The 27,755-nt window shown below is 41.0% G+C and overlaps 1 protein-coding gene across 1 annotated transcript in view; it reads left to right on the plus strand.

Moving 5' to 3' along the window:
• The window catches only part of ddb1 (damage-specific DNA binding protein 1), a 74,322-nt gene that overhangs the window by 35,449 nt on the left and 11,118 nt on the right, over positions 1-27,755 (plus strand). Inside the window, exons 14-24 of the mRNA XM_039795020.1 lie at positions 1,076-1,239; positions 4,811-4,918; positions 7,134-7,341; positions 10,181-10,276; positions 10,715-10,826; positions 11,724-11,847; positions 17,040-17,204; positions 17,931-18,025; positions 21,558-21,728; positions 26,471-26,580; positions 27,372-27,541. Of these exons, the coding sequence (XP_039650954.1) occupies positions 1,076-1,239; positions 4,811-4,918; positions 7,134-7,341; positions 10,181-10,276; positions 10,715-10,826; positions 11,724-11,847; positions 17,040-17,204; positions 17,931-18,025; positions 21,558-21,728; positions 26,471-26,580; positions 27,372-27,541 (1,523 nt within the window). The remainder of the gene's footprint in view (positions 1-1,075; positions 1,240-4,810; positions 4,919-7,133; positions 7,342-10,180; positions 10,277-10,714; positions 10,827-11,723; positions 11,848-17,039; positions 17,205-17,930; positions 18,026-21,557; positions 21,729-26,470; positions 26,581-27,371; positions 27,542-27,755) is intronic.

The following is a 27,755-nucleotide window of genomic DNA, read 5'->3' on the forward strand; positions in this document are numbered from 1 at the left end:
TAGTCATTTAGGTCAACATTGGATCATTCAGAGATCCTCACTGAACTTCTGGAGAGAGTTTGCTGCACTGAAAGTAAAGGGGCTGAATAATTTTGCACCTACTTTTCAGTTTTTTATTTGTTAAAAAAGTTTGAAATAGCCAATGAATTTCGTTCCACTTCATAATTGGGACCCACTTGTTGTTGATTCTTCACAAAAAATTACAGTTTTATATCTTTATGTTTGAGGCCTGAAATGTGGCAAAAGGTCGAAACGTTCAAGGGGGCCGAATACTTTCGCAAGGCACTGTAGCTTTATAAGGATAACTACCAAAATATGTGACATTAGACAAATTTATACCATCTCATAGTATGTATTGTGATATTGCCGCCCTTCTCTAAAATACTGTATATTGAGTGATAATCAGATAAATTCAGAATAATTAGTATTCCTATTGATTTTGGAAATGTAATTCATAACCCAAACAAGCATATGGACTCACAAACTAAATTTGAAATGTCGAGGCGTTAGGTGCATTGTAGTAGCGTCATTGTGAACAGAATGGCAAATAGTGAAGTTTTTGCTAATTTTGTGCTGCTTTGACGAGTTAAGACAAATAGTCAGAGTAGTAGAGATATGATTGCGCTGATCAATTTCCCAGAATAACACTGACCTATTGAATGCATCCGTTTTTCCAGAAATTGTTCCTAAGACCTGATATTACTGCACACAACAGAGCTTAAACAAGAGAGTGCAAAAATCTTAGGGGCTCTGTTACTGACCAAAAAGTCCAGCTGTCAACTAATTTGAGACAACAATCTTGTTGCCTGTCACATTGTATGAGATCCCAACACAGCTTTATAGGAAAATAATGGTCACCTGGCAACTTAAAACAGCGTGAACTCCCAGATGACAATTTGCATTTTACATGAGAAAAACAAATCTGTTTGAGCGTATGCTTTTTTTCCCCAACACATTAATGCCATTAGTCATTGTGTTCCGCTGTGTGGGCAATTTTGTCATGCACAGTCCCCGCTCACACAATGTGGAGGGCAGCTTGCTACTGTTTATCTTACAAACTTTACACCTTCCTTAGTACCACGGAGATGGAGCACGAGGTGGCCTGCCTGGACATCACACCTCTGGGGGAGGGTGGCGGTGAGTCACCGCTCTGCGCTGTGGGACTCTGGACTGACATCTCAGCCCGTGTGCTCAAACTGCCCTGCTTTACAGCCCTGCACAAGGAAATGCTCGGCGGAGGTAAGAGAAAAGAGGGGCAGGGTGCAACTGACAGGAGAGAAGATAAGCTGTCACTGACTTGTGGAGAGAGATAGGTACACACACATAATGTCAAGTCAAGTGGAGTTCTTTTTTTTTATTTCTTTTTTTTTGCAAACCCAATAGCACATACGATGCCTCACAGATACATAAAAGCTGACTTGAATTAAAGGTGCTCTAAGCGATGTTGGGTGATGGAACTTCTCGTTGACGTTCAAAGTATTTTTAAACAAAACGGAGGCTAGCTCGCTCCTCCTCATCCCGTCCCCTCCCTTAATGCGTGCCTAGCACTAAACCCCTTGTTTGTTGTTTGGACCAGTTAATTCCTGGATTTCCCCCGGCCAAGAAATAGTCCTGACATAACCCCCTGTAAAACAGTGACTTGTTGTTGAGACATTTAGTTTTTTTTTTGTGCCGCTTAAACAAACAACATGTAACGTGTTATTAGTGAGGTGACGTTAAGCAGATTTTGTTACCTTTTGGAGTCGACAGAATGTGAAACTATTCCTTTTAGTAAGTCTAAAAAATAAGTCCAAGGAATGGGTCTAGAATGTAGAGGTAGCTAAAATTGATTGTATCTCCAGTGTCATTAATAGATGTAAATGGCACTTCTCCCATTAAGTACTTCCTTTTTTAGTACTTGAACATTAACTATGCTGCCAACCCAAGTGCATTTCATGCAGCATTTAGACACTTAAAAAGTATTTAAACTTAGAATGTTTCAATATGCAGGAGAGGACTTGACTACTTCTTTGGTTAAACTTATCAAAAAGTCAGCAGTCACTGGAGACAAAGTTTCATAACGTGGTAAACCAGCACAAGCAGGACTCTTACTTTCCAATTACAATGCTTCACCCATGAAGAATAATTCCACACTCTTTCCCGCAGTGACACACTTTATTTTCCCAGTGTGTTTGATTGACAGCTGCTTGATGCACATACTCCTCTCTCGCTGACTCCCCTAACAAGGACAGTCGGACTGCAGACTGAGTTATGAACAGAGCATTTTCAAATTAAAAGCTGATGTGCTGTTCTAATTGCTGATATGTTCAGCTCTGTCTTTGGAAGCAGTGTATTTCAACAATGCAACATTGTATAGTTGCATTTAAGCTGTTTTTACATTAATTTTATTTACATTGTTGTTTTTTTGTGTTTTCTATTTATTTTTAAAGGGGTGATAGAATGCAAAACCGAGTTTACCTTGTCATAGTTGAATAACGACAGTTTGGTGGGTAAACGGGACATATACATAGAACCTTAAAGTCCCATTGACACCTCTTTCCTCTGCAAATCTCACAATTTGAAACTGCCTCTGAAAACGGGCAAATCCCAACGAAGCTAATAGTTGACATCAACTCGGTGGCTGTGCCTTATTTGGCTCTGGTCTCTACCTTTGTCACACCCCAACATTTACATAGATACAGACCCACTGTTCTGAGAGCAGCTGGTGTTCTAAATGTAGCTCGCGCAGATCTGACGCACTAGTTTAGCTGCGAGCTGTGCATTTCCACGGGAATTACAAAGAAGAAAGTTTGGAAGTTTTCAAGGATGTTGAAAATGAACCACGGTCGTAAATGCAGCGTTCCAGGCTGTACAGGGAATGCTGACACTTTTCGCATTTCATCGCAGGCTGCCGGTCGTGATGCTCCAGGTAAGCGCTAATTGTTGTTTCAGTTACCGCAAAGAAAGATGAGTGTGCGCTGGGTGCAGAGCACCATGAGCTGCCGGTCGTGGAGCTCCGTCAGGTAAGTGTAGTTGGTGGTCTAGTTACCAGGTAACTGAGTGTGGCAGGCATGTTCCCTGATATACACTTAACCAGTAGCGGAGTGGCGGGTGGGAGAGTCGTGACTTTTCCCGGTGGGCCGGTAGTGTTTCGAGGCGGCGAGGCCGGTCAAACTGTGCAGCCTCTGCTCAACCCGTACGGACGGCCGCAGCAGCGGGCATCATTAGACACACACTGTCTGTTAACGTTACCGATAGACTTCCAAAACAGGCAGGGGCTGCGGGCTTCCCAACCGCGAGGCAGCCCGCCGCTCATTTGTAAGTCAAAGCCGTGTGTGTGTGTGTGTGTGTGTGTGTGTGTGTGTGTGTGTGTGTGTGTGTGTGTGTGTGTGTGTGTGTGTGTGTGTGTGTGTGTGTGTGTGTGTGTGTGTGTGTGTGTGTGTGTGTGTGTGTGTGTGTGTGTGTGTGTGTGTGTGTGTGTCTGTCTCTGTCTCTGTCTTTTGAAATGATCGGTAATGATAACAGACTGTGTGTGTGTGTGTGTGTGTGTGTGTGTGAGTCTAATGATGGAAAGCCGAAAAGGGAAACGTGGCGCTGAGAAAGTCAGGGATGGTGTTGCTGGGCTGTGTGTTGTTCAGCCCCCCCCATGTGTCTGTGCTCTGGAGCTTTGCTCGTTGTAAACCAACCAGTCAGCACGCAGCTCATCTAAATATTGATGAGCATATCATAGAAGGCAGAAAACCTCCCCTTTCAATCAAGGGCAATTTCATATGGTTGCATTAGGGAGCATAGAACAGCACCCGGGCCATTTTCAGCCCAACCCATGTTGCATACCCTATTTGGAGACCTTAAATGTCCCATGACATGGTGCTCTTTGGATGCTTTTATATACTAGTAGTGGTCCCCTAATACTGTATCTGAAGTCTCTTTCCCGAAATTCAGCCTTGGTGCAGAATTACAGCCACTAGAGCCAGTCCCACAATGAGCTTTCCTTAGTATGTGCCATTTCTGTGTCTGTAGCTATTGAGGAGGAGAGAGGGGGAGGCAAGGTGGAGGGTGGGGGTGTGGCCTTGACCAACTGCCACTTTGTTGGTTTGAAAGCCATGATGTCTCTCTCTCATAGGTGGGCCAAATTCTCTGGGCTGGCAAAACGGAGAAAGGGGAGGTAACCTTGCTCCTTATGACCTCATAAGGAGCAAGATTCCAGATTGGCCCATCTGAGCTTTCATTTTCTCAAAGACAGAGCAGGATACCCAGGGCTCGGTTTACACCTATCGCCATTTCTAACCACTGGGGGACCATAGGCAGGCTGGGGGAACGCATATTAATGTTAAAAGACCTCATAAAGTGAAATTTTCATGCCATGGGAACTTTAAGGAACATTGTGAAATACCCTATATAATCATTCTATCACCCCTTTAAATTAAACACAGCCCTATGTTTGTGTTTTAACATTTTGGCCGGCTTACTTAAAATAGTTGATGTACATTACCATGGAAACATGCAACCTCTGAAGTAGCCACATGGTGCAGACTATTTTTTTTTTAACATTGCTGCTTTGTGAGTCATCCAACAAGCATTTCATCACAGCCAATGCTATTTTGATGTAATTGGCCTACAGTCAGAGAAACTGATGTTTGGTAAACGGAAAAGACAGAAGACTTTAGATTTACCCTGCAGCATTCAAAAGTTTTTTTTTTTTCTCAAAAGTAACCAGCCAGTCTGGCAGAATAACCCTATATTGATTTTTCTGACGACATTTTTGTAGACAGTTATCACTTTGGTGTTCATCCATGAAATTGTGAAATCATTTGTCTGTGTGTGTCCTCAGAGATCATCCCTCGCTCCATCCTAATGACCACCTTCGAAGGCAGCTACTACCTGCTGTGTGCGCTGGGAGACGGAGCGCTCTTCTACTTTGGTCTGGACCTGCAGACTGGTAGGTCTTTCACACCAAACATCACTACAGCTGTTAGAGTAGAGCTTCTTAGACTGACCAGGGCTCTCCAGACAGACCACAGGCAGCTGTCTGAAAACTTTTTTAGAATATTATTTCATGGAGAATTGCATAACTGCCAAGCCAGCACTATATTTGTGTGTAATGGTGGAGAAACTTGTGAGCCAACGTTGGCTTATTCACACCTCTAGCTGTTAGGGAGCATTATTCTCATTCATGTGGAGTGGTGATTGTAGCCCCCCTGGTGAATGTAAAGCCAGTGTTCACTCTCTTTTAGCTCTGTTTTTGGTCTTGTATTGCTGGTCAAGATGGAAGTGCCTTTTGTTCGACTCCACTCCTCCCGTTTGTGTTGAGGTCTCGCTGTTTAAAATGTTTAGTGTGAGACTGGGTGATGTCACTGAAATGACATCACCTGGTCAAGACACATTACATTTCAAGTAATACAAAAAAAGTAAATCAAGAGCCACAGAAAACTAGAGATGCACCGATAGACCGGCCTGTGACCGGAATTGGCCGGTTTTCACGTGCTCGGCCATGACCGGCGACCGGCAGGTCAGTCTGACATATGCCGATTTAATGCCGGTCAATGCTACAATTAACTGAAAACCTAAGTTATACGAGTTACAGTTCTCAAGGACGCATGCACACACGGACAGCACAGTCTCTCGCAGTGTGAAGCGCGTGTCCCCGCTATTCTTGCGCATGTAGGGAACCTCGTGAATTAACCTGCAACATGTCAGCTGTTTGGAAATTCTTCAGCGTGTGTGCAGAACATAACAAGTTTGCAATATGCAACACCTGCAAGGAAAAAGTAGGGCGTGGAGGGACGACTCCAAAAACCAAAATCACATTTTTTTAGTTGGATAATGGATGTGTAAAGAAGGAAATGGTTCTAACATGGCACTTCAGATGTGTGTGAATTTCCCACACCAGGAGTAATTTATATAGTTCTATTTTATAGTGATCCATTATCTGTTCAAAAAATTTTCAATGTAAAATGTACTATTAAAGAAAAGATAGAAAATAAATATTTGCGTGTGCTGTAAAGTGGTTAGAAAAAATGAAATCGGAATTGGCTGGCCTAACTCAATGAAAATCGGAAATCGGAATCGGCCTAGAAAGTTGTAATCGGTGCATCTCTACAGAAAACAATGCTACATTTATTTACAGGCTGTGTCGTTCTCCCTGTGTAGAGCCCTTTCATCACTGCACTGTTGAAGCCTGCCTGCCTGCCTAACTACAGCTGACTTTAAGGTCTCTCTTTTGACCTTTGAATAGATGCATGGATGGCGAAAAATCTTGTTTATTCAACCTTTTTATGAAGCAATATGTTCCAGCAATCTGTGGATTTTAAAGCTATTTTTATTCTAGTACTTATATAATTGAATTAAATCCACAAATCAATTATAAAAATAGTATCAGAATAATTATACGTTAAGTGACCAGTGCCATGGCAGTGAAGGAAACCCCTGAACAAACTGCAAACAGTGTTGAGAAACCTGGATGCTATTATCATGAACACAGGAATATGAGTATAATCAGTTTATTCTGTGTTCCCCTATCTCGTTCTGAATTTGATTAACCAGAATACTAGTGCGCATATAAATGTCTTCATTAATTTGGCTTTGATTAATCAGCTCATAGTCATAACATATGTACTGTACGGTGTTCAGAAAGGACAAAATACAAGAGTATCGAAAGCTAAAGCCTAGTGATGCTCAAATGAAGCTTCGCGAACCAGTGTCTTTACTTTCTGAGCTCACTAGATGGCGCTCTCTGTTCAACAAAGGGTTTGAAAACCCATTGAATTGCCATTCATTTCACCTTTTTCTTTGAACAGAGAGCGCCATCTAGTGAGCTCAGAAAGTAAAGACACTGGTTCGCGAAGCTTCATTTGACCATCACTACTAAAGCCTATGCAAACTATGCATACTGCTACTAGGACTATTAGTTGTTCACAAATTAAAGGAAAAACCTGAATAAATGAGTGGAGAAACAAAGGCAGATGTTTCCATGCAGGGCTCAAGGCCTCACTGAAATGTTTTTTTGAGCATAAAAAATGGAGATGGATATCCTGCACACAAGGACGAACTTTATTGGCTCAAGGCGGCGCCAAGTGAGTCCAAACAGCGATCGGTACACCGACCTTTCAAACTGGACTTACACTTGTGTTCCCATCCTTCCTTCCCTCCCCCAGGCGCCCTGAGCGAGCGTAAGAAGGTCACGCTCGGCACTCAGCCCACCGTGCTGAGGACCTTCAGGTCCCTGTCCACTTCCAACGTCTTCGCCTGCTCCGACCGACCCACTGTCATCTACTCGTCCAACCACAAGCTGGTATTCTCCAACGTCAACCTCAAGGAGGTCAACTATATGTGCCCACTCAACTCGGAGGGTTATCCCGACAGGTCAGCAGCAGAACCTTTTACTAATCGGGTTTTTTAACCGTCAGCAGCTTCACTGAAAACTGTTGTTGTCTTTTCTTCCTCTGTGCTTTTTACAGAGTTCATAAACTCCACTTTCTCTTGTTTTGATCGTTGAGCAGATACAAAGCTGGCTCCAAAGTGGTCTCTGCAGTGGTGGAAGTATTCAGATCCTTTACTTAAACCTACATTGTGTAATGTTTTGAGTTGATTCTTAGCAACAACAAAAAAAACCTTTGTTCTTTCAAAAATATGTGCTCATTCATGTGTAATTACTTCCACCAACTAATCAAAGTATTGTCATTCAGAATACATTCGAGCGAGTCGCTCGAATGACTGCAGCCATGTAGCGCCTCCATCTTTAAAATGCATTAGCCAAAGAGGGACATACCTCCGTATTTCTTTTTTTTTTTTTTTTTTTTTTTTTTTTTAAACTTTATTTTTATTCTTTTTCCTTTTTGAAAATTAACAAAACCAACAACAACAAAAACAAACAGCCATAACAAACATACAATCACATCTAAACAAAACAGAACAAACGTTTGGTCACTTATACATTATTACATAAAACAAGATTGATGGAAGTGTATAAGTCAGATGATACATTGGTCAATAAACATGTCATGAAGTCGTAAACACAATCCATTTTTTCCAATACTGCAAATACTTATCCATCTGTAGGTTTAAAGCGAAAGTCATTCTCTCCATCTCTTGGACACTGATCATAATGTCCAGCCATTCAGCCTTTGTTGGGGGTTCAGATTGTAGCCACTTTCGTGTTACAGCTTTCTTGGTGGTTGCTAATAATATCTTTAAAAGGTACTTGTCTTTCATCGTCAAATGAGCTGCTAAGTTGCCCAGGTAAATTGTAGAAAATGAGCAGTCAATTCCATCACCGAAAATAAAATGTATTACTTGTATTACCTCCTGCCAATATGACTGAATGGCTGGGCAGCTCCAGAATACATGAAAATGGTCTGCCAACTGTTCCCCACATTTCCTCCAACATAGACCACTTCCCTTCTCGCAGGACTGAATAGATTTTAACTTGGGGGTTACAAAGTATCTAATAAGGTTCCGCCAGCAGAATTCTCTCCACATACCCGAGCTGGTAGAAGTCGCCTGTACCGAGCAAATATTCAGCCAGTCTTCCTCTGAAATACCTAGACCAGATGGACCAGTCTAGATTGTCTTTCAAGTAACGGAGATTTGCATTCTTTAAACCAGATTCTAACAGGAACCATAGTCCATTGATTTAAACTTTTAGAATACTGTTCATATAAAGGTTTGCTACCCAGCACTGACTGCAATGGCACAGTCAGCTGCGAGATCTCCAAGTCCTTCCACTTTGCTGTATACTCTGGGTTACAGCAGCATGCTAAAGGTCTTATACCTCCGTATTTCTATTGGCACCGTGACGAATGCCAGGGGGAGGTTACTCGCCAGGGAAGCGAAAAAGAGAATTAAAACGAAAATTAGGGATGCACCGAATATTCGGCCACCGAAGATTTTCGCCAGAAATACTTTTATCACCGAAACAATACGGCCGAAAATGTTGTGATGACTCAAACAGAAACCGCGACCTGCACGTGTGTCAGTACCCGATCCGTTCCACCTGCAAAGCGTCTCCTAAGCAAAGAGGTTGAGACGGACCACGGAGTGAAAACAATGAAAAGTACGCGCTTAGAGTCTGTCAGTTTCAGTGAGATCTATTCGGATCCTCTGCACTTCATCGCGACTGTACTTGATCCGCGTTATAAAGACCATTACTTGGATGTGGAAATAAAGCAGCGCGCACGAGAAATGATCCAGGCCGCGATGGATGCGGAGAACCCGCGCGGAGACGGAGCGCGCACGGAGCAGCGCACTGAGCAGCGCCCAGCGCAGGAGGAGATCAGAGCGCAGAAAAAAAGACTTGTCTCTCTGCACCAGATGAGGGGGCATGCACCCTCGTTGTCTGATATGTTCAGTGAAATCCTGCAAGAAAGTGCCTCAAATAATAATAATAATAACAATAGGTAAGCTATTCTGTTCTTAGGCTACTGTATACTGTATGTGACTATCAGATTGTAGCCATATTTCTGCTAGATATTTTTTTAATTAAACTTTAATATTAATTTATACAATTGCAATGCCTTGATTTTAGTAAAGTTAGTACACAGTCATAGCCATAAATGCAATGGTACTAATAATTGGCTTAATTTCTTTCGGTGTTTCGGTTTCGGTTTTCGGTCTTGGTTTCCTCTTTTTTCGGTTTCGGCCAAGAATTTTCATTTCGGTGCATCACTAACGAAAATGTTCTTCAAGTATTAAAAGTAAAAGTACTCCATGCAGAAACATCGTCACATTTGAGAACTGGAAACTATCAAAACCGTTCTGTCAATCAACTAAGTGTTTAATCGGTTAATCATTTCAGCTGGACTTGTAGGCCGTTATATTGATGGGTAGTTTAATTCATAATAAAATATAGTGTTTTATAAACTACGTGTGTTTTGTGTGCAAAAATCTTTATTTGTAAGGTAACTAGTAACTAAAGCTATCAGATTAATGTAGTGGAGTAAAAAGTACAATATTTCCCTCTGAAATGTGGTGGAGTAGAAGTAGTAAGTGGCATGAAAAGAAAAGACTCATGTCAGGTACAAGTACCTCAAATGTGTACTTAAGTACAGGTATTTGAGTAAATGTACTTAGTTGCAATCCACCACTGGTTCTCTGTTGACTACAGAAATGCATACAGTGAAACTTGGTTTTTGATTTGTAGGAAGTGGGTGTATTTCTTCTTGTCTCCCCTTTTACTGATGCTGCACCTTGTTATTGTTTACAGTCTGGCTCTGGCCAACAACAGCACTCTGACCATCGGCACCATCGACGAGATTCAGAAACTCCACATTCGCACCGTTCCCCTCTATGAGTCTCCCAGGTCAGTCCTCAAATGGAACATTTCAGATCCGTCATCTTTACAAATATGCTGCCCGTTTGCTCTAATTCAAGCTACAGTCTCCTGTTGGGTTTTGTCATACAGCTGCAGAATACGTTTTTGTTCTCTCTTTTTGTGCTCAAACATTTAAATAACAACTATGACTCAAGGTTGTTAAATCAATTATTAAACGGTTGACTGTTGTTATCCAGTCAGAAAACAGAAAGCAGTCTCCCAGGCCACCTATTTTTGTTTAGCTTACCCTTGTTTGCTCTTTTCGTGTTTACCAGCGAGCGTATCCTCTTTGCCTTGTCTCACTCTCCTTGTCTCTCTCTCTCTCTCTCTCTCTCTCTCTCTCTCTCTCTCTCTCTCTCTCTCTCTCTCTCTCTCTCTCTCTCTCTCTCTCTCTCCCTCCTTCCCCCTGTGTTGATCCCCCACCAGGCGGATCTGTTACCAAGAGGTTTCCCAGTGTTTCGGGGTTCTATCCAGCAGGGTGGAGATTCAAGATGTGAGCGGCACCACATCTGCTGTGCGCCCCAGTGCCAGCACTCAGGTACTGTGGCTCTATGTGATGTTCGGCTAATAAACACCCAAGGGCTGTTTGTTTTGCACTCTTATCTAACCAGGTGTGCTGACTAAGAACATTATTTATAACGTGAGACTGGGAGCTTGTCAGGACAACAAATGTAAGTTAGTCACTTAGCGGATTTTCTAAACCAGGATTTAAATCGTAATGCTGTTGCGTTCTGGTTTGATAATTTACCTTTTACAGTCTAAGAATTGTAATTGTAACATAACTGCTAGCTGTTACCTGCAGGTTTTTCTCTCCAGTTTTTTAGTTGATAATTTGCCGCTTTAAAATATTTCTTCAAAAAAATGTAATTATAATCACAATTCATCAAATTATATTCTCCATTTTTGGTTTCCTCGCCACTGCAAAGACATGTAGTTAGTAAGAATGAAGACCGTAGGCCTTTTTGTAAGTGAACTCTAAATGTAGCTGTTGCAAGACTTCAAAACAAGTTTAAGCTACATTAAATATAATCGTCCTTTGTTTGATTTGTTGTCAAGGACAATGGTGATTCAGCTGGCAAGAAAAAGAAATAGTAGGGCCAAGATTTAAAACAGATTTGTACTTGGAGAGCTAATTTTTCAGCCAGATTCCCAGTGACAGCATGTGTGGTGTCCACTCAGCCTGGCTCTATAACTTCCCCACGGGGACAGGTGCAGAATTTTGTGGAAACAAAGCCGAGCCAGAGCCTCTTACACATGGTGACCAGAAACACGTTTACCTGATTTTAAATGCTGCACATCTGGTGCTACAGATGGTGCCGCCTGGGCTGTTGAGCTCACGCAGAAATAGAGATTTGAATTGCTGTATACCCTTTATTAGGTTTCTCTTGTGTCTACATGTCTTCCTGTCCCATCTCATAAATGTACATCCTTCCAGGCTCTCTCCAGCAGCGTGAGCTCCAGCAAGCTCTTCCCCAGCAGCACTTCTCCCCATGAGACCTCCTTTGGTGAAGAGGTGGAGGTTCACAGTCTGCTAGTCGTGGATCAGCACACCTTTGAAGGTGAGACAGCCGGCTGTGCTATACATTTCCATTTGATCTCCCAAAGCTGGTGCTTTCATATGGAGCTTCTGATGGTAAAACATAGTGCTCAGCTCGGAGAATAACCAGGTCAGTGCAGGAAGCTCTTTCCACAGCCTGATCCCCTGACGCTCATTCATCAAGCTGTTATATCAGGGTTTCCACAGGGTCTTAAAAAGTCTAACATTTCAAAATCTAAATTTTAGGCTTTAAAAAGTTGTAAATTTGCTGACGTATTGTGTTCTAGGTATTAAATAATTTCCTCCGTCCATTTAACACTACTTTTAATGCTCATTGAAATGTTCCCGCAGCGCAGGAGACTGTTTTATTTTATTTTTTTTTAGTTCTTTCTTTCACAAGTCAAAATCATAATTTGCTGGATTACGACTCCAAATGAGGTGAGTTTGCAACTATGTTGCAGCCAATCAGCTTTTGTGTTATTGGTGCGAGTCTCTTTCGGATTGTACAACAGACCTAAAACGGATTTTATTCTTCAGCTATGGGGAGGTGCAAGTTTAGCCATACTTGGCTTGGGAACGATGCGTGTACGACGTACTGCTGTGAAGGGTCTCCAGCAAATGACAGCCATCAGTCCAGTCCGTTCTGCCAAGTATCTGAAGGCTCCAGCCTGTAATTGTGTGGCTGTAAAAAAATTTGTTTGTAAATTATTATTTTTTTGATATATGTCTTAACATTTCATTCATAAAGGCCTTAAAAAGGACTTAAAAAGTCTTACCTTTGACTTGGTGAAACCTGCAGAAACCCTGTATATGCTCATATCTGATCTTAAAATAGTTTCACACTCATTTTACCAATCAAGCTTGTATTTATCAGTTTCAACATTGTCGTCATCTTTTAATTATATCTTGTCTCCTAAGTGAATAGTGTTCTTTTACACTTGGTGTTGAGTAAGGTGCCTCGTGAACTAGGTTTTCGTTATTACTCATTATCAATAGATTTGCTATTATTACTCAATATTCAACTCACACACACACACACACACACACACACACACACACACACACACACACACTCACTCACTCACTCTTTATGGAATAACCTGATGATTGAACATGTTGGGCATCATGCCAGGTTCTTTTGCTCCATTCTGTTTTGCAATGCAAATTTCGCTGCGCCAAGCCTTCCCTTTTTAAAAACCCAAGAGTTACCACACCCGCATACATTAGAGTATGTTATATGTTAATGATATGTAAATAAGGCTCTTGTTCAGCACACTGTGTCCACCACTGACTTCAATGTATTAATATGTGATCAGATAACTGCTCATTCAAGATTTTCATCGATCTGATGTGGAGGCATTCTCATGCAGTGGTGTTGTCTTTTAAGTACACGATAAACGCACATTGAGTTCATTGATGCATATAACTGCACTGGTCCTCTGTTATTTAAGAAGAAATGTGGGGTTCATATACATAGTCTACTCAGTTATTCAGTTACTGCTACACCACTGAAATCTGCAGTTATTTCTATCAAGGTTGGGCTCTAATGAGCGCTGCCTGCTCTAGTCACACACCACTTCAATGCCTTGCATTCTGTGGACTCAACATTAGCGGTGTCAAATATATCTTAATGCATGCATAATTTATCGGCATTTCTTGATATCATGGGACATGTGATCCATTGCATTAGACTAGGTAGAGGTTAAGCCCCAGGTGTTTGGGATAAGAAAAATGAGCAAGACCGGTGATAAAATATGAAAGCTGTCCTCCCTGAAGGTGCATAAAAACTAAGCGAGTGAAGGAGATAAATACTGTAAATACATAATGTCATGCGCTTGCGACTTACAATGACTTACAAAAGATACATAACAGCTACAAGTGTACGCACTATACAGGATTGACCCTATTATACTTTATCGACAGGAATTGATAGGTCAAACAGCCAGCCACAAATAGTCTATAAACAAAGCATCAGGCTGTTTTTGAGATTTCACATGAACAACGGTTAAAGTTACTCAGGCTACCGAAGAATACCATAATTCCTCCGTTCAATTAGACCTTAGCGAAGCACCCCAAGCTTCCATCCTTAACAAACAGCCATGTATACGGGCTCTTCCAGTCTCTCCACTGCTGGCTGTTCCAATTTAACGGGAGAGAGGAGCGAGTGGGGTTAGGATCATCTTCAGCCAGAGAGGACATTATTTCTTCAGCTTCTTCTTGCGTTGTCACCCCGTTGGGAGGTGTGCCAACAGGGCTTGCAACAGGTGAATTAGTCGTGCTATTAACGTCATCGCTACACAATTTCTTAGTAAAACCAAAATTAAACTGCCTTGTTTTCATTTTGCCATGGCTAATGATGCTTACTGCAGAATGGATTTCAAGGACTTTGCGCGCCGATTAATGGCCTCCAACGTTTATATTTTTTCTGCGAATCTTTGAGTTAACATGTAGCCTACTAAACAAGTTGAATTTGCACCGCAGCACCGCCACCTTTGGTATGGTGGTGAAGTGCAGTCATGCTGCGTTAATGAGCGTAGGGTAGGCTCAGGTCTACGTCCGAGTAGCCTATATTTTAATTTAACATTCTTTAATGGTAAGAGATCGCACAGGGATGGATAATGAGCGTTGATTAAATTACAATGCCACATATGGCAGACACCTTCAGATGTTTGACTTTGGTGCTTTCATGGGAGCCAGTCCTCACTCTATGGGAGCTCGGCTCCCTCTGGCTCCCGCGTAATTCGAACACTGTCTGAAATGGAAGATTACTGGGAGAGAAGGTGACTTTCACAAGCATGTTTAAGTTAAGCATGGAATGACTACAAAACAAAAACCTCAGTAGACAAAACATTTCATTAAAAATTGTGTGTGACAAATATATGTCACGTAGAAAAGCTTTTTTGCACACCGCTTTTGTCAGGCAGGTGCGTAGGATATGATCAAAAGTAGCAGATCAGAAGCTTAGAAAAAGTCCCGCACACTGACCATTACGCAAGCAATAATTTATTTAGAAAAATACAATGTTTCGGTCTTAGACCTTCATCAGGTAAATTCACACATTCACCTCAACCATAGCCTTAAATAGTTTGGTTGACTGACCAGGATCGGGTCCGGCTCTTGAATGACGTCATTCATTCACTCAGTAAATTTATGAAACAATGGATATTCATACCAGTTATGTTATAGACTCCTAATCAATGCATTGTCATTAGCCCAATTTTTTTCTACACTTAATCAGAGAGGACACAGTCCATTCAAAAGTGCATTGGTTAAATTACGTTGTTGCAATCCATGACAAATATGTTAAAATCTAAGCTTTGTCTAGCTGCTTTGGCTAGGAAGTGATTAGCAAACTCTGAGTAGCAAACTCAGATTTATATGTATGTTTTTATAAAATCACGAATGGAAATGTACATAAAAAAATTGTTGCATCGAAAATCGGTTTAGAATCGTTGGCCTCTGAATTGGAATTGAATCGTGCGGTGCCAAGAGATTCCCACCCCTAACTCATACAAGTTGTAAGTAAACCTCCATAAGGGTTCATACATTTTGAAAAAAACTGGAATAGTTATGGAATTTGAAAAATGCAAAATGCAAGGCCTGGAAAGGTTTTGGAAACCTAAAAAGACCCAGAACGTTTTGGAAAAGTCATGGAATTTTTTTTAACACAGCATAATAATGTCATTAATAAATGTATTTTCACATCGTCTTACAACATTCTATTCGGGGAGCGATATTATGAATCCCACTATGAACCACATGAATTATCATTAATTTTATAGTTAAACCTCTGAGGGTAAACTTTAACACAGATTTGTATTCTTATTGTACATTTTCAGGAACACATAGTCATGGAAATTTGCTGAAAAGTATTGGTTAAAATGCGTATGAACCCTGCTCCATGTTAGCTGTTTACAAACCAAGTTCATGATTCAACTTTCCACTTACACATTAGCATACCTGCCAGAGTTGTGTATGCACACAGTTTTCCTGTGCAATGAGCGATTGTAATGGACATTTTCAGGTGTGCTCACTTAGTTGTTTTTTTTTTTTTTACTGCCAACTAATGTGTTTTAGATAATCTGGTTAAACTGTATCTGACCACTCATCTTTCCCTTGTTTCATGTTAGCGTGCTCCCAGAAAATATCACTCCAGTTGTAATAAACCAGAATCAACTGAATTGAAACTTTTAAAAACGTAATACCGAAAGACGGTCGTGAAAAAACAACAGATACATGTAAAATCCTTTTTTAAAGTGATGGTTCGGAGTAATTTACCCTAGGGTCCTTTGCGCCCAACACAGGCTCCGCGCCCAACACCCCCACCCCCCCACCTCTTTTTTCCCCGGGTCTTCAACATTGGGCGTGAGTTAGGCGTGGAAGTAGCGTTAGCCCGCTGAATAGCGCTGGGGGCTAATGGAACCACGTTTGTATCTCTTAAATGACCCACTAATAATGCCCGAAATGATCCCAAGGTCTACACTAGTATATATAGGTTATGCACTCATAAAGCGATGGATTGGAAAGTTTGTAGGTACACCAGAAGTTTATGTAAATAACACTTGCCTGCTGGCTTCTGCCCTCTGCTGTTGTTGTTGCTGCTGTGCGGAACGAGTGCTTAGGGACGTCTACAAATTACAACACCGAAGAGAGCAACAAAAAATATTTTTAATTTAACTTATTTTTTTAAAGTAAGTGCTGTAATATAAATAGACGGAGACAAGTAATGGAGGTAAGTTTGGAGACATTACCTTACTTAATTATCATTAAATTAATACATATTTTTGTTTTTTCTTTTTTTTTGTTGTATAGTCATTTGGCATACTTTGTAGAAGTCTAACAACGTGTAGCAGCATTTCAGCAGCAACAGAGAGCAGAAGAGAGCGCAGGCAAGTGTTCATAAACTTCTGTTGTACTTTCACACACCTAATCCATCGTTTTATGAGTGCATAACCCTTTTGTTGTACTAGTGTAGACCTTTGGTATCATTTCGGGAGGTATTAGTTAGGGTCGATTTAGAGATCAAGCGTGGGTCAATACATCCTACGCTATTCAGCGGCTAACGCTCACTAACAACGACCAATGTTTGATACATGAAAGGGTGAAAGCTTCTGGGAATAGTATAATCTCCGAACCATCACTTTAAAGAGCGATGTATTGTGTTGCTGTCGCACTCAGTTTCCTAAGGTATTTGTTGTTCTCTATCTCTATCAGTCCTCCATGCCCATCAGTTCCTCCCCAGCGAGTACGCTCTCAGTATGGTGTCATGTCGTCTGGGAAAAGACCCATCAGTGTATTTTATCGTCGGCACCGCCATGGTGTACCCAGAGGAGGCTGAGCCCAAGCAGGGACGCATCATTGTCTTCCACTACACTGACGGTCAGTAGCCAGGCTCTTCCTCCGCATTCTCCGTTTCCAGAAAAGAAACACTTTTCTTGTTTGTCAACCTTGTTGTTTGTCTTCGCATCCAGATCATTTTGCTCTCCTTATCCCTTCCCCGGTTTAATTTTCTCCTCCCTGCCCTCTGTCATGTTTTTTTTTCCCCCCCACTCTCGGACACTTTGTCCTACCATGCTCTTGTTTTCCTCCTCACTTAATCATTTTCTTATCACTTCATGTCAGACTTTTCTCCTCTCACCACTACTGATTCCCCCTCATTTTCTTTCATAGTCTGTTACTCGTGAGGTGCATTGCTTGCCTTTCATGTGTCCTCCTTTTCAGCTTTTCATTTAACCATCGTCTTTATTGTGAATGTCTCACCCACTCTTTCACTTTTTGCTACATCTCTCACAGTTGTTGAGCGGTTTATATCAGCTTCACAAAAATGTTGTTGGTGCTAGTTGAGGTTGACGTTGAGCGTGTAAAGGCTCTGACACACCAACCCGACGGCCGACCGTCATTTCCAGGTTAGCACTCCACCAATCAGATTGGTCATTGAGTCCGTCTGCCCACTGGCCGATTCAACATGTCAAATCAGCCCAAATGATTGCCGACGGACCTCTGACCTCGCCAGACTGTCCGACAGCCGATAATCGGGTTGGTGTGTCAGCACCTTAACACTTTTAACCTCACTCTGACTGACAGACGTTGTTCTCTCTTTTGCAGGTAAGCTGCAAACTGTGGCTGAGAAGGAGGTGAAAGGAGCTGTCTATTCTATGGTGGAGTTCAATGGCAAACTGCTGGCCAGCATCAATAGCACAGTAAGTGGTGCTTGATGATGAAGACATACAAAGCACTTGACTTTTTGGTGCTAGACTGCACTTGAATTCATGTCAAATACGTTTGGAGACTGAACATTACCTTCGCTTCATGTACACTTTGTAATAAGTAAAATTGTCGGATTATATTTTTTACCTCAGACTCACTGCCAAAAAGACTCTGGCTCTAAGACGGTGCAGACCAAGTGCCTCTCATCTGGCCCAGGGATTAATACCAGCGTCTCTCAATTCTGCCCGTTTGTCAAGAGAACTGTCAGTTGTAATATGATTGTGTTTACACTGGAGGTCGATACACATAACTGGATACACTCTACCGTTGCTAAAGCCCAGTTTCTCTATTGGGAGTAGAGCTGGGCAATCTATCAATATTATATCGATATCATGATATGAGACTAGATATCGTCTTAGATTTTGGATATCGTAATATCGTGATATGACATAAGTGTCTTTTCCTGGTTCTAAAGACTGCATTACAGTAAAGTAATGTCATTTTCTGAACTTACCAGACTGTTGTAACTGTTATTAACTGTAAACTATTATTTGCCTTTACCCACATAGTCATTATATCCACATTACTGGTGGTTATTTAAAATCTCATTGTGTAAATATTTTGTGAAAGCACAAATAGTCAACCCTACAATATCGTTGCAGTATCCATATCGAGGTATTTGGTCAAAAATATCGTGATATTGGATTTTCTCCATATCGCCCAGCCCTAATTGGGAGGCTATCACTCCATTCCGTGTTTAACCCTAACAGGAAGACCAAGCAAGTGCAACAACACAATACATAAGCCCGCTAATATAACTTACTAGTCCAACAGCAAGATAGCCAGCTCGTCGTCTGTTTCGCAGCCTTTTATTTTGCAAATGCTCTCCTCCTACATTGTTCTCTTCTCGGTCTCATAGCCTCTGCCATGATGTCCGTAGCGGGCTAACTAGCTAGTTGACTGCAGCTACAGTTAGCTGCAGTTGGAGGACATGAAAGGAAAAACCAGAAAACATTTTCTTCATAAATATATGATCCAGTATCACCAAAATCAGTGGTTGTGCCATAAGGGAGAGATAGCACCCAACCAACCAACCAGTTAGATAGAGCGAGAACTTTGCTGGAGTGACGTAATCATTCTCCCTTTTACAAGTAAGAGTATCATCAACATGATTTGAAGCGGTCATTTTAAGATAAAAAAGTTATATAATGTCGCTTTAAAAGTTATTAAAATGACGAGATGAAAGTGTTAAGGTTTGATACCTAGCCATAGGTAGGAACTAGGAAGTTCAGATTATGTACTTTTCACCAGAATCCAGACAGTTGATTTATTTTTCTTTTTTTTTTTTCTTTTTTTTCTTTCTTCAGTTATTTCTAACATTTGTCTAGATCAGAAAACCGTTTGGTCCAGAAGACCGTCACTATGTTCAGTTGAACATTCTCACTTGTTTATTTTCACCAGCAAGTCAACCTCTGGATGAGATTTACTTTCCTTTTCTTTGATTTGTTTAAGAAGATTTTAAAATACAATATCTAAATATATTTATCCCATATGGATTTCTCTGTGAAATCACTCGACATACAGTAAGAAAGAAACCGCTTGGACTTTAAAGAATTAGTGTTTTTGTTTTTTATTCAATTATCATTTTAATTATTTATTTATTTACTTGAGTAATATTTCAAAATGGCTTTTATTGACTTAACCTTGCATTTCTGGGTTTCAAAGTTTAATCAATTTCACTTATCTCATTTCAAACATCAGTCACAAACTATGGTGTATTTTATGTTGTGTTCTCTGCATCAGAGAGCAAATGTTTGCCTCTAAACTCACTATTACACACCAAATGTAAACAGACTAATTCATCATTTTCCCCTTTTGACAGCAGCCTCAGCAGAACATAATACAACTTAGTGACAAGATCTGACATTAGTGGCCTGAGAAATGCCTTCTTAAATTACTTTTTTAATAATTTCATCAACTGGACAACTGGGGTGTTATTCTCCCTTCCTCTGACATTTTCTTGGCTAAAAATGGTTAACTCTTCATCACTGTCACTTGCAAGAACTTTATATTTATGTCAGTACCCCTTAATATGACGGTTGTGAAAATATTTTTTATCTTCTGTAAAATCCCTAGCTGTAGGGAGTACAAATAGCCGAAGAAGTTTTACACAACAACGTCGTTTCCAGCCGAAGTTGCTGATTTAGATTCCACAGGTCTGTTTGACTCAGCTGAAATTGGCTGATGAAATACACTGTATTCATTACAGTTTGGGAGTGACAATAATTTAACAAGGCCACATTATTAAATATATTTGCTATGTAAACTAAATGTAGATGTACATGCCTATATTAAAGAAATAGTTGATTTCCTTTTTGCCAAGTATTTGATGAGAAGATCGGTGCCACTCAGCATAATACCTTGAACCAGGGGAGGGGAGAGAGACAGCTAGCCTGGCTCTGTCCAAAGCTGAGTAAAAGCAGACGTCCCACTGAGCCAGGCAGCAGCTACACAACACAAGAGCCACAGACACTGAACAACAACCCACATTAGCTTTCCTAATCTAAGCTACATCTCCTTGTCTCACTTACAAACATGAACACACGTTTTGTCCTTCACCTTGGCTTATTGAACGAGCACATTAAACAGTACGTAAACATACCCGCAAATATCTGAGCAAAAACAATACAGGTTTTTGGTTTTCCTTTTTTAGATAACAAAGATAAGGTTTTCTCCGTGGGAACCAACACAATAAAAAAAACGTAATAATAGAATGAAATATATATATATATATATATATATATATATATATATATATATATATATAGTGTCAGTGAAATTAGGATTTGTCCCTCTTTGTTTTTTACTTGTTAATTGTTATTCTGTGTAGCATCATTCATGCAAAGATTCAGCCTAAAGTGCTTCACATTAAAAGGATGAAAATGAAGAAACAAAGTTAAAGAGTGTTAGAACAAAGAAAAACGGACACAAAAGTAAACAGGGAAACAATATAGTGTTGGAAAAAAAACACTGGGGGGAAAAGTGGTAAGAAAATCAAAGAATAAAATTGTGAAAGCCATGTGAAGAAAGTATAACATATGAAAGCTACACTACCCATGCCATTATTTCAAACCTTGCTGAGCTCTGAACTCTAGCAGCAGCCAAACCTTTGATGCCGTAGTACCTTCTTGGAGGTGTTCTCAACATCACTCTGGCATCAAGGGAACGGTAATTAGGTCCAAAGACACTCCTGCAACCCTCCATCCCTCACCTCAAAACCATTTAGAAGGTGCAGATCGTGTTAATGGCGGGTGTAATTAGCTGCTAACCGATATGTAATGTGGCAGCTAATAACGCACACTGTTAATCAACACTTACTGAGGCACATCATATTCAGAGTGATGGCAACGTTGAGCTGAAATGTCAGCCAGTTCATCAAATACTGCTGGAGCTCATTGCCGATCCTCTACCCTTTGGCAGCTTGTATGACAACAAAGGATTACTCAGCGTGATTGTTTGTTTCAGGTCCGTCTGTACGAATGGACGGCTGAGAAGGAGCTGAGGACCGAGTGTAACCACTACAACAATATCATGGCTCTTTACTTGAAGACCAAAGGAGATTTCATCCTTGTGGGAGACCTGATGAGGTCCGTCCTGCTGCTGGCGTACAAACCCATGGAGGGCAACTTTGAAGAGGTGAGAACGCTTTTGAGAAAAATAACATAAGAACTCTAAAGGGCAAACAAGTTTAGGATTGTATATGGTTGTACTAAAAGAGTCTGATTTGGGGGCGCGACCCTGTCACTGACCAGTGGCTTGCAGCTATGCGGTCCCTGTTGCCATAACATATCTTAAAGGGGCGCTATGCAGTTTTGGCAATTTCTTTCGCTTTTTGCTCGCAGGTTTCTCTATAGAGCTCCCCGTACAGCTTCGGAATAGATATTTGGCAACACTGTTGTAAAAACTCATAGGCGACTCTCTCCCCCTCCCATCTTCTCCCTCTGGTCATGTGCATTTGTTTTCAAAGAAACCGACGAACGCACGGAGCCATGTCCACTGAGGTAGACAGCTACTAAGCCTGTAACACACAGCGATCATAATAAAAACCTTTACAGACAATAGCAAACATCCTGAGGTCACAATAACAAGAAATACAAAGATTAAACAGAGTTTATCCCAATGATACTTACATGTGCAACAGCAAGAACACCAGCTCAGCATCGGATTTGCAGGCTTCCGTTTGTCTCAGTTCTCGCCATTCTGAAAACGCAGGTCCGATGTTTACTCATGTCTGACTCCTCGCTCGGTCAGTCTGCCGTTTCCTCTTTCTCTGTTCCTCCGACAATGCTTTCCTAGCTTTCTGGTTCTTTTTTGCCGGCTCAGCCGTGACAATAGTGTGAAAAACTCCATCACTACCTGTTCTTATAGCTAGCCAGTTCCTGTATGTGTGCAGTGTCATATCACGCAAACTTCACCAGGTGGCCTGCCAGCCCAAAGTTGCAAGGGTGGATTTTTCCACTCACAGGCGTTAGGGGGAAGCAAGACGGCCGCCATTCAACTCGAAAAAAAGTCATATAACCATTCCAATGACTACGAAGCCGTTACGATAAATTAAGCTAAAAAGATCAATTTTTTATTATTTTTATATTTTTGAACATACAAACACAATTGAACAAAATCAGAAACCCTCTCCCACCCCCACCCTCCGGTCTCGAGGAAAACAAAAACAAACAAATAAGCAAAAACAAAGGGGGAGCCAGTGCTGAGCTATCATTTTCTTGGTCGCAGTTGATCCAGCTAGCCAAATTTTCTTCTGTCTCCCAAGCAGGTGTAATTTAGAGTCCTCATTAAGTAACAAAACAATCGGGTCCGTAGGAAGTCAACATCCTATCACATCAGATATTATTGATGTTGTTTCATTCCAAAACTCATGTACCTGTTCACACTCCCAGACCATGTGCAGGAAAGTTCCAGTTTGTTCAGGTTGACAGAACGTGCAATAGGGAGTAGGAATGACTTTAGAGACATATCTCTTCTGAGGCGTCCAATTTTGGCATATGGCATATGTTGAAGTGGATCTGCTGGTGATTTGGGTTCTTGGAACAGTGGGAAATGTTGTCCGAAACTGTCTGCCAATTAATTACGTTCCCCTCCGAGCTCAGCTCTGGCTCCCATTTCTTTACTATTGGGAGTTTTCCTACGGATACTTGCATCAGTTCAGCATAAATCCTGGACACTAATCCTCTCACAGGAGAATCAACAAGCCATTTAATGATTGGGTGCATCTCAAGACTGTTCCCCCATGGTACTCCATAACATTTTAGGGCTGATCTTAAGCGAAGATAAAGGAAGAAGGATGTCCTAGGGACCTCAAAGCTAGCTCTCAGGTCCTCAAAACTTAACATACCTTCATCATTGAATAGCTGGTCTGGAGTATAAATACCTCTGTCACTCCACTGGTTATAAACAAAAGGTTTGTTACCAGACATTAACTGTATGTTGTTCCAAATAGGGGTGTTCAAATGCCACTTATTGGTGTAGCGTAGTTGTTCCTCCACCTGTTTAAAATTGTTCACTGTGTTGGTGATAATAGGGCCATAGGCTAGCATTCACTTTTTTGGACACACACACCTGTGAAGGCGAGGTCTTGCACTCTTAGATTTCCAGTGAGGTTTTGCTCTATTTCTCTCCATGGGACTGTAGATGAGGGGTCCATCCACACTCTGAGGGCCCGTAGCTGAAAGGCTCTACACTTTAAGGTTAGGGAGGGCCAGGCCTCCCGTGTCTGTGGTACGTTGCAGGGTAGAGTATTTTAGCCTGGGTTGTTTATTATTCCAAATATACTGCCGAATTACGGTATCAAGTTTCTTTCAGAAATGTATTGGTGGGGGTAAGGGGATCATTGTACTTTTGTACAAATTCACACGAGGAACTATGTTCATTTTAACCACAGCAATCCTGGACCGTAGCGACGCCGGCAGCGCAGACCAATTAATCAGATCTCTTTGAGCACTACTTAGTATAGATTCATAGTTGTCCTAGACAACTCGCTGTAGCAATGTGTGAATGGTGATGCCCAAATATGTAATTTTGCTTTGGGTTGGTATTGTGTGAACAGCCACTTTTAAACCTTGATTCAGTCCTCACTATCGAGTACCTGGTGCTCCTTTTTTATGTAACTTCTTTTGTGTATTGTGTTTTTAAGTAAACATGTTTAAATGTATCCTGTCCAGATGGGATATGATGTGTTTTAATGTACCCTTTGTAATAGCAATTTTGCACATGCAAACCAAAGACAAAGTGCCTTTTTGTCATGCAAAAAGTAGACAATTGAGTATTTCCTATTCTGTTCTTTTAAACACAAATCAGGGTTGAGGTTAGTTTATCCACACTTGCATGTTTTAACATCTCTTTGGTGTATGAATGTTTTCTTTTCTGTCTCTACCAAGCATTGTAAGCTGACATATACCTCCCAGCCTTTTGATGAATGGAGTGTTCAAATTGATTTGTGGTAGAAAGATGAAGAGATGTGAGGATGAGTCATGCATACTGCTGTGAAGGCATGCTGTGGTGCAGTGCGTGGTGTAATAAATTCAAGTCTCTCTCAGACTTGAATTTATTCAGAACAGAACAACTTACCTCGAAATGTTAGATTGAAAGTAGTAATTTTTAACTATTGAAAATCAAATCTTTCCTTGAAGCAGCTCTAATGAATATTTGAATATCAACAATGGATCACGGAAAAAAGTGACAAATCCACAGAATATTGTCACCCAACTCCGTTCCCCTCAGCTTTATGGGGAAATTGGAGAACCGTTAGCTTGTTGTTTTGGTTTTCCAGCCCACATAGTTACCGTTTTGGTTTCCTCTCACCGCTATAATCAGATTGGTTTCCAGAGGCAGCAGACAACTGTACACTACCTGCTCAGCACCAAAAGGCAGACAGACACAGTTAGAGACTAGCTTGTGAACATAGTAAAGCATTTGACTGCTAATAAGCAAGATATTTCCTTCAGGAGTTGGTAGAGACCAAAAACAGAGCTAAAAGAGAGCGTAGATATTGGACTGACACTCATCCGGTGGTCAAGAACATAACTTCCCAAAATGCTAGACAGCTGTTTGTTAACAAGTTTGCAATAACGTCTTTATATGGTGATAGTATGTGTTGTGTTTACAACATGTTTCCAGTGCCCCTAAGTGACCAAAGAAGCCAGCTAAAGGATTCGGTTTCTTGCCAAGAGTTAGATGAGAATATTGATACCACATCAGCTTTCGTTTTTTCGTCAGTAATGTGAGGCAATAAGCTACATTAGTAGAGTAGAGTTGTTTCTTTTTAAATATAACAATACAGAGTAATGTTGCAACGGTATGAGATTGTCACGGTGCGATAACCCTCTCAGAAAATATCCTGGTTTCAAGGTGTACGGTATTACACAATTATCATTATCAGTTACAATGACCCTTAAAGGAATGAAAACAGAAGTTGTTTTTTTTTATTGAACAAACTATTATAATTGGAACTTGAAACCATTTTAATGGAATTATGTGTTAAAAACCTACATACAACGGGATCTGTTCCCCCTGTTCATTTACAGAGGGTCATTGCCTTTTCCTCCTTATTAGCTAGACGCTTGATTTTATTTAGATGGACCACTGAATTAGGGACATCATGCAGAATGTTAAGCTGGAAAAAATCAGATGTACCTTCAACGGTTCCATCAACAGATCCTACAAAACCTGGGACCCTCTGATAACTTATGTGAACAACCTGGTCTGGAACTGGAACTGGAACTCTGAATGTTTAGACCTGCCCTTGGTCAGTCCTGTAATAAGGAATGTTGGGTGCACTTGTTGTATTTTTTATTTATTTTTTAATCTCTTGTCCGTCTGTTGTCTGTGATTTTATGTTTGTCTTTGTCTTTCTCTTGTTGGGATTGTTTTTCTATGATTATTTGTAAAATGGAGAATATGATTGTTTTATCTGATAACTGGAAATGTACAAATAAAGTGTTTAAAAAATAAAAACCTGCATACTGTGAAAATATATAAAATATTTGTTTCAGTATTGTAGATAAGCAAATGTACGTGATATGACAACCGTCAAATTTCCTACCATGGTATAGCGGGGTAACACAGAGTGGTTGAGCATCCATCACATGCGTATGCAGGTCTGCATAGATTGAACAGATGTTCGGGGTGTTTTTTTTTTGTATTTTCTTGCTTTTTTGATACGTGAGTATCTTCAAGGGTATTTAAAAAGTCTATTGCCCTTTTACTGCAACATACAGTATTGTGTTTGTGTTGTGTTTTGATCTCAGCACTTGTGTGCAGTCAGCACTTCCTTGCTCATAGATAATGTATTTACTCAGAGGCAAGAACTTTATTGTTTTTGGCTTAACACCTCTGTTGTTTTTTTTTGTTTTTGTTTTTTGGGTCAGATTGCGCGTGACTTTAATCCTAACTGGATGAGTGCTGTGGAAATCCTGGACGACGACAACTTCCTCGGGGCGGAGAATGCATTCAATCTGTTTGTCTGCCAGAAGGACAGGTGAGGAAATCCTCAAATCTTATTGTATGTAAATGAAGTGCAGTAAGATTGACTGCACATGAATTTCAACCTCTCCAACAATCGCTATAGTCCCCTGAGCTGCTCCTCTCCAGCCAAACTGACAAAAGGTTTTTAATTACCTAACAATTTTTTTTTTCTCCACTGAAATCAACATTGTCATTAGGAGGAGGCTGCTCTTTCCACACTGGGTCCCGTGATGCTTTTTTAGAGCGGCAGCATTGTCGTTGCATTTGTTTTGGAAATTATGAGTCCTCTCACCACTGAGCTTTTAGCCACTCTGCTTCATTTCCCACTTTACTCATTTTCTATTAGACAAGTGTTGATTTCATGGGAAAAGAAGAAAGATGTGGCCTTAAAGTGAGTGTGTTACATTCATGCCACCGCTTATTATCCACCTAATACATCAGGTCAGACCCCTCCAATGCTTTTGACCTTTATTTTTGTATCACATCTCTTTTTCTGTTGCCGTCTCCACTTTTCCTCACCCTTTTATCCATTACTGCGCTATCATTCTCTGACCTTTTCCAACACGTCTGATATTTCTGCCCCTCTTGTTTTTCGTTTGCGTAATCGATCATTCTTGCCCCCCAAAATGTCTGACTTTGCCTTTGACATCTTTTTCTTTGTTTTAACACTTTCGTTTGATCGCTTCTCTTTCTGTTTGCTCCTATCCTGACCCCTCTACCTCCCACATTATCCTTCCTTTAATGTTTGTAATCCCTCCTTCTCCCCTCTTTGTAATTCTCTCCCACCATCCTTCCTCCGATCAGTGCGGCCACCACAGATGAGGAGCGGCAGCACCTGCAGGAGGTGGGGGTCTTTCACCTCGGGGAGTTTGTAAATGTCTTCTGCCACGGCTCGCTGGTGCTGCAGAACCTGGGCGAGAGCTCCACGCCAACCCAGGGCTCTGTGCTCTTCGGCACAGTTAACGGCATGATTGGTAGGTGCACGGACAATTTCACACTCACAGAAGCATTTACACACACACACACACACACACACACACACAAATGCTGCAGGTAAAACCCCTGCTCTACTAAATATCAACTTTTCATGTGTTTTTGATTTTTTTTTAATGGGTTTAATACGACCTGATTGTTCAAATGGAATATTTCAACATCTTGGGAATACTTAACTTAGCTCAAAGAGTGGAA

This window comes from Perca fluviatilis, chromosome 3 (genome assembly GCF_010015445.1).
Source record: "Perca fluviatilis chromosome 3, GENO_Pfluv_1.0, whole genome shotgun sequence".
Taxonomy (NCBI): Eukaryota; Metazoa; Chordata; class Actinopteri; order Perciformes; family Percidae; genus Perca; species Perca fluviatilis.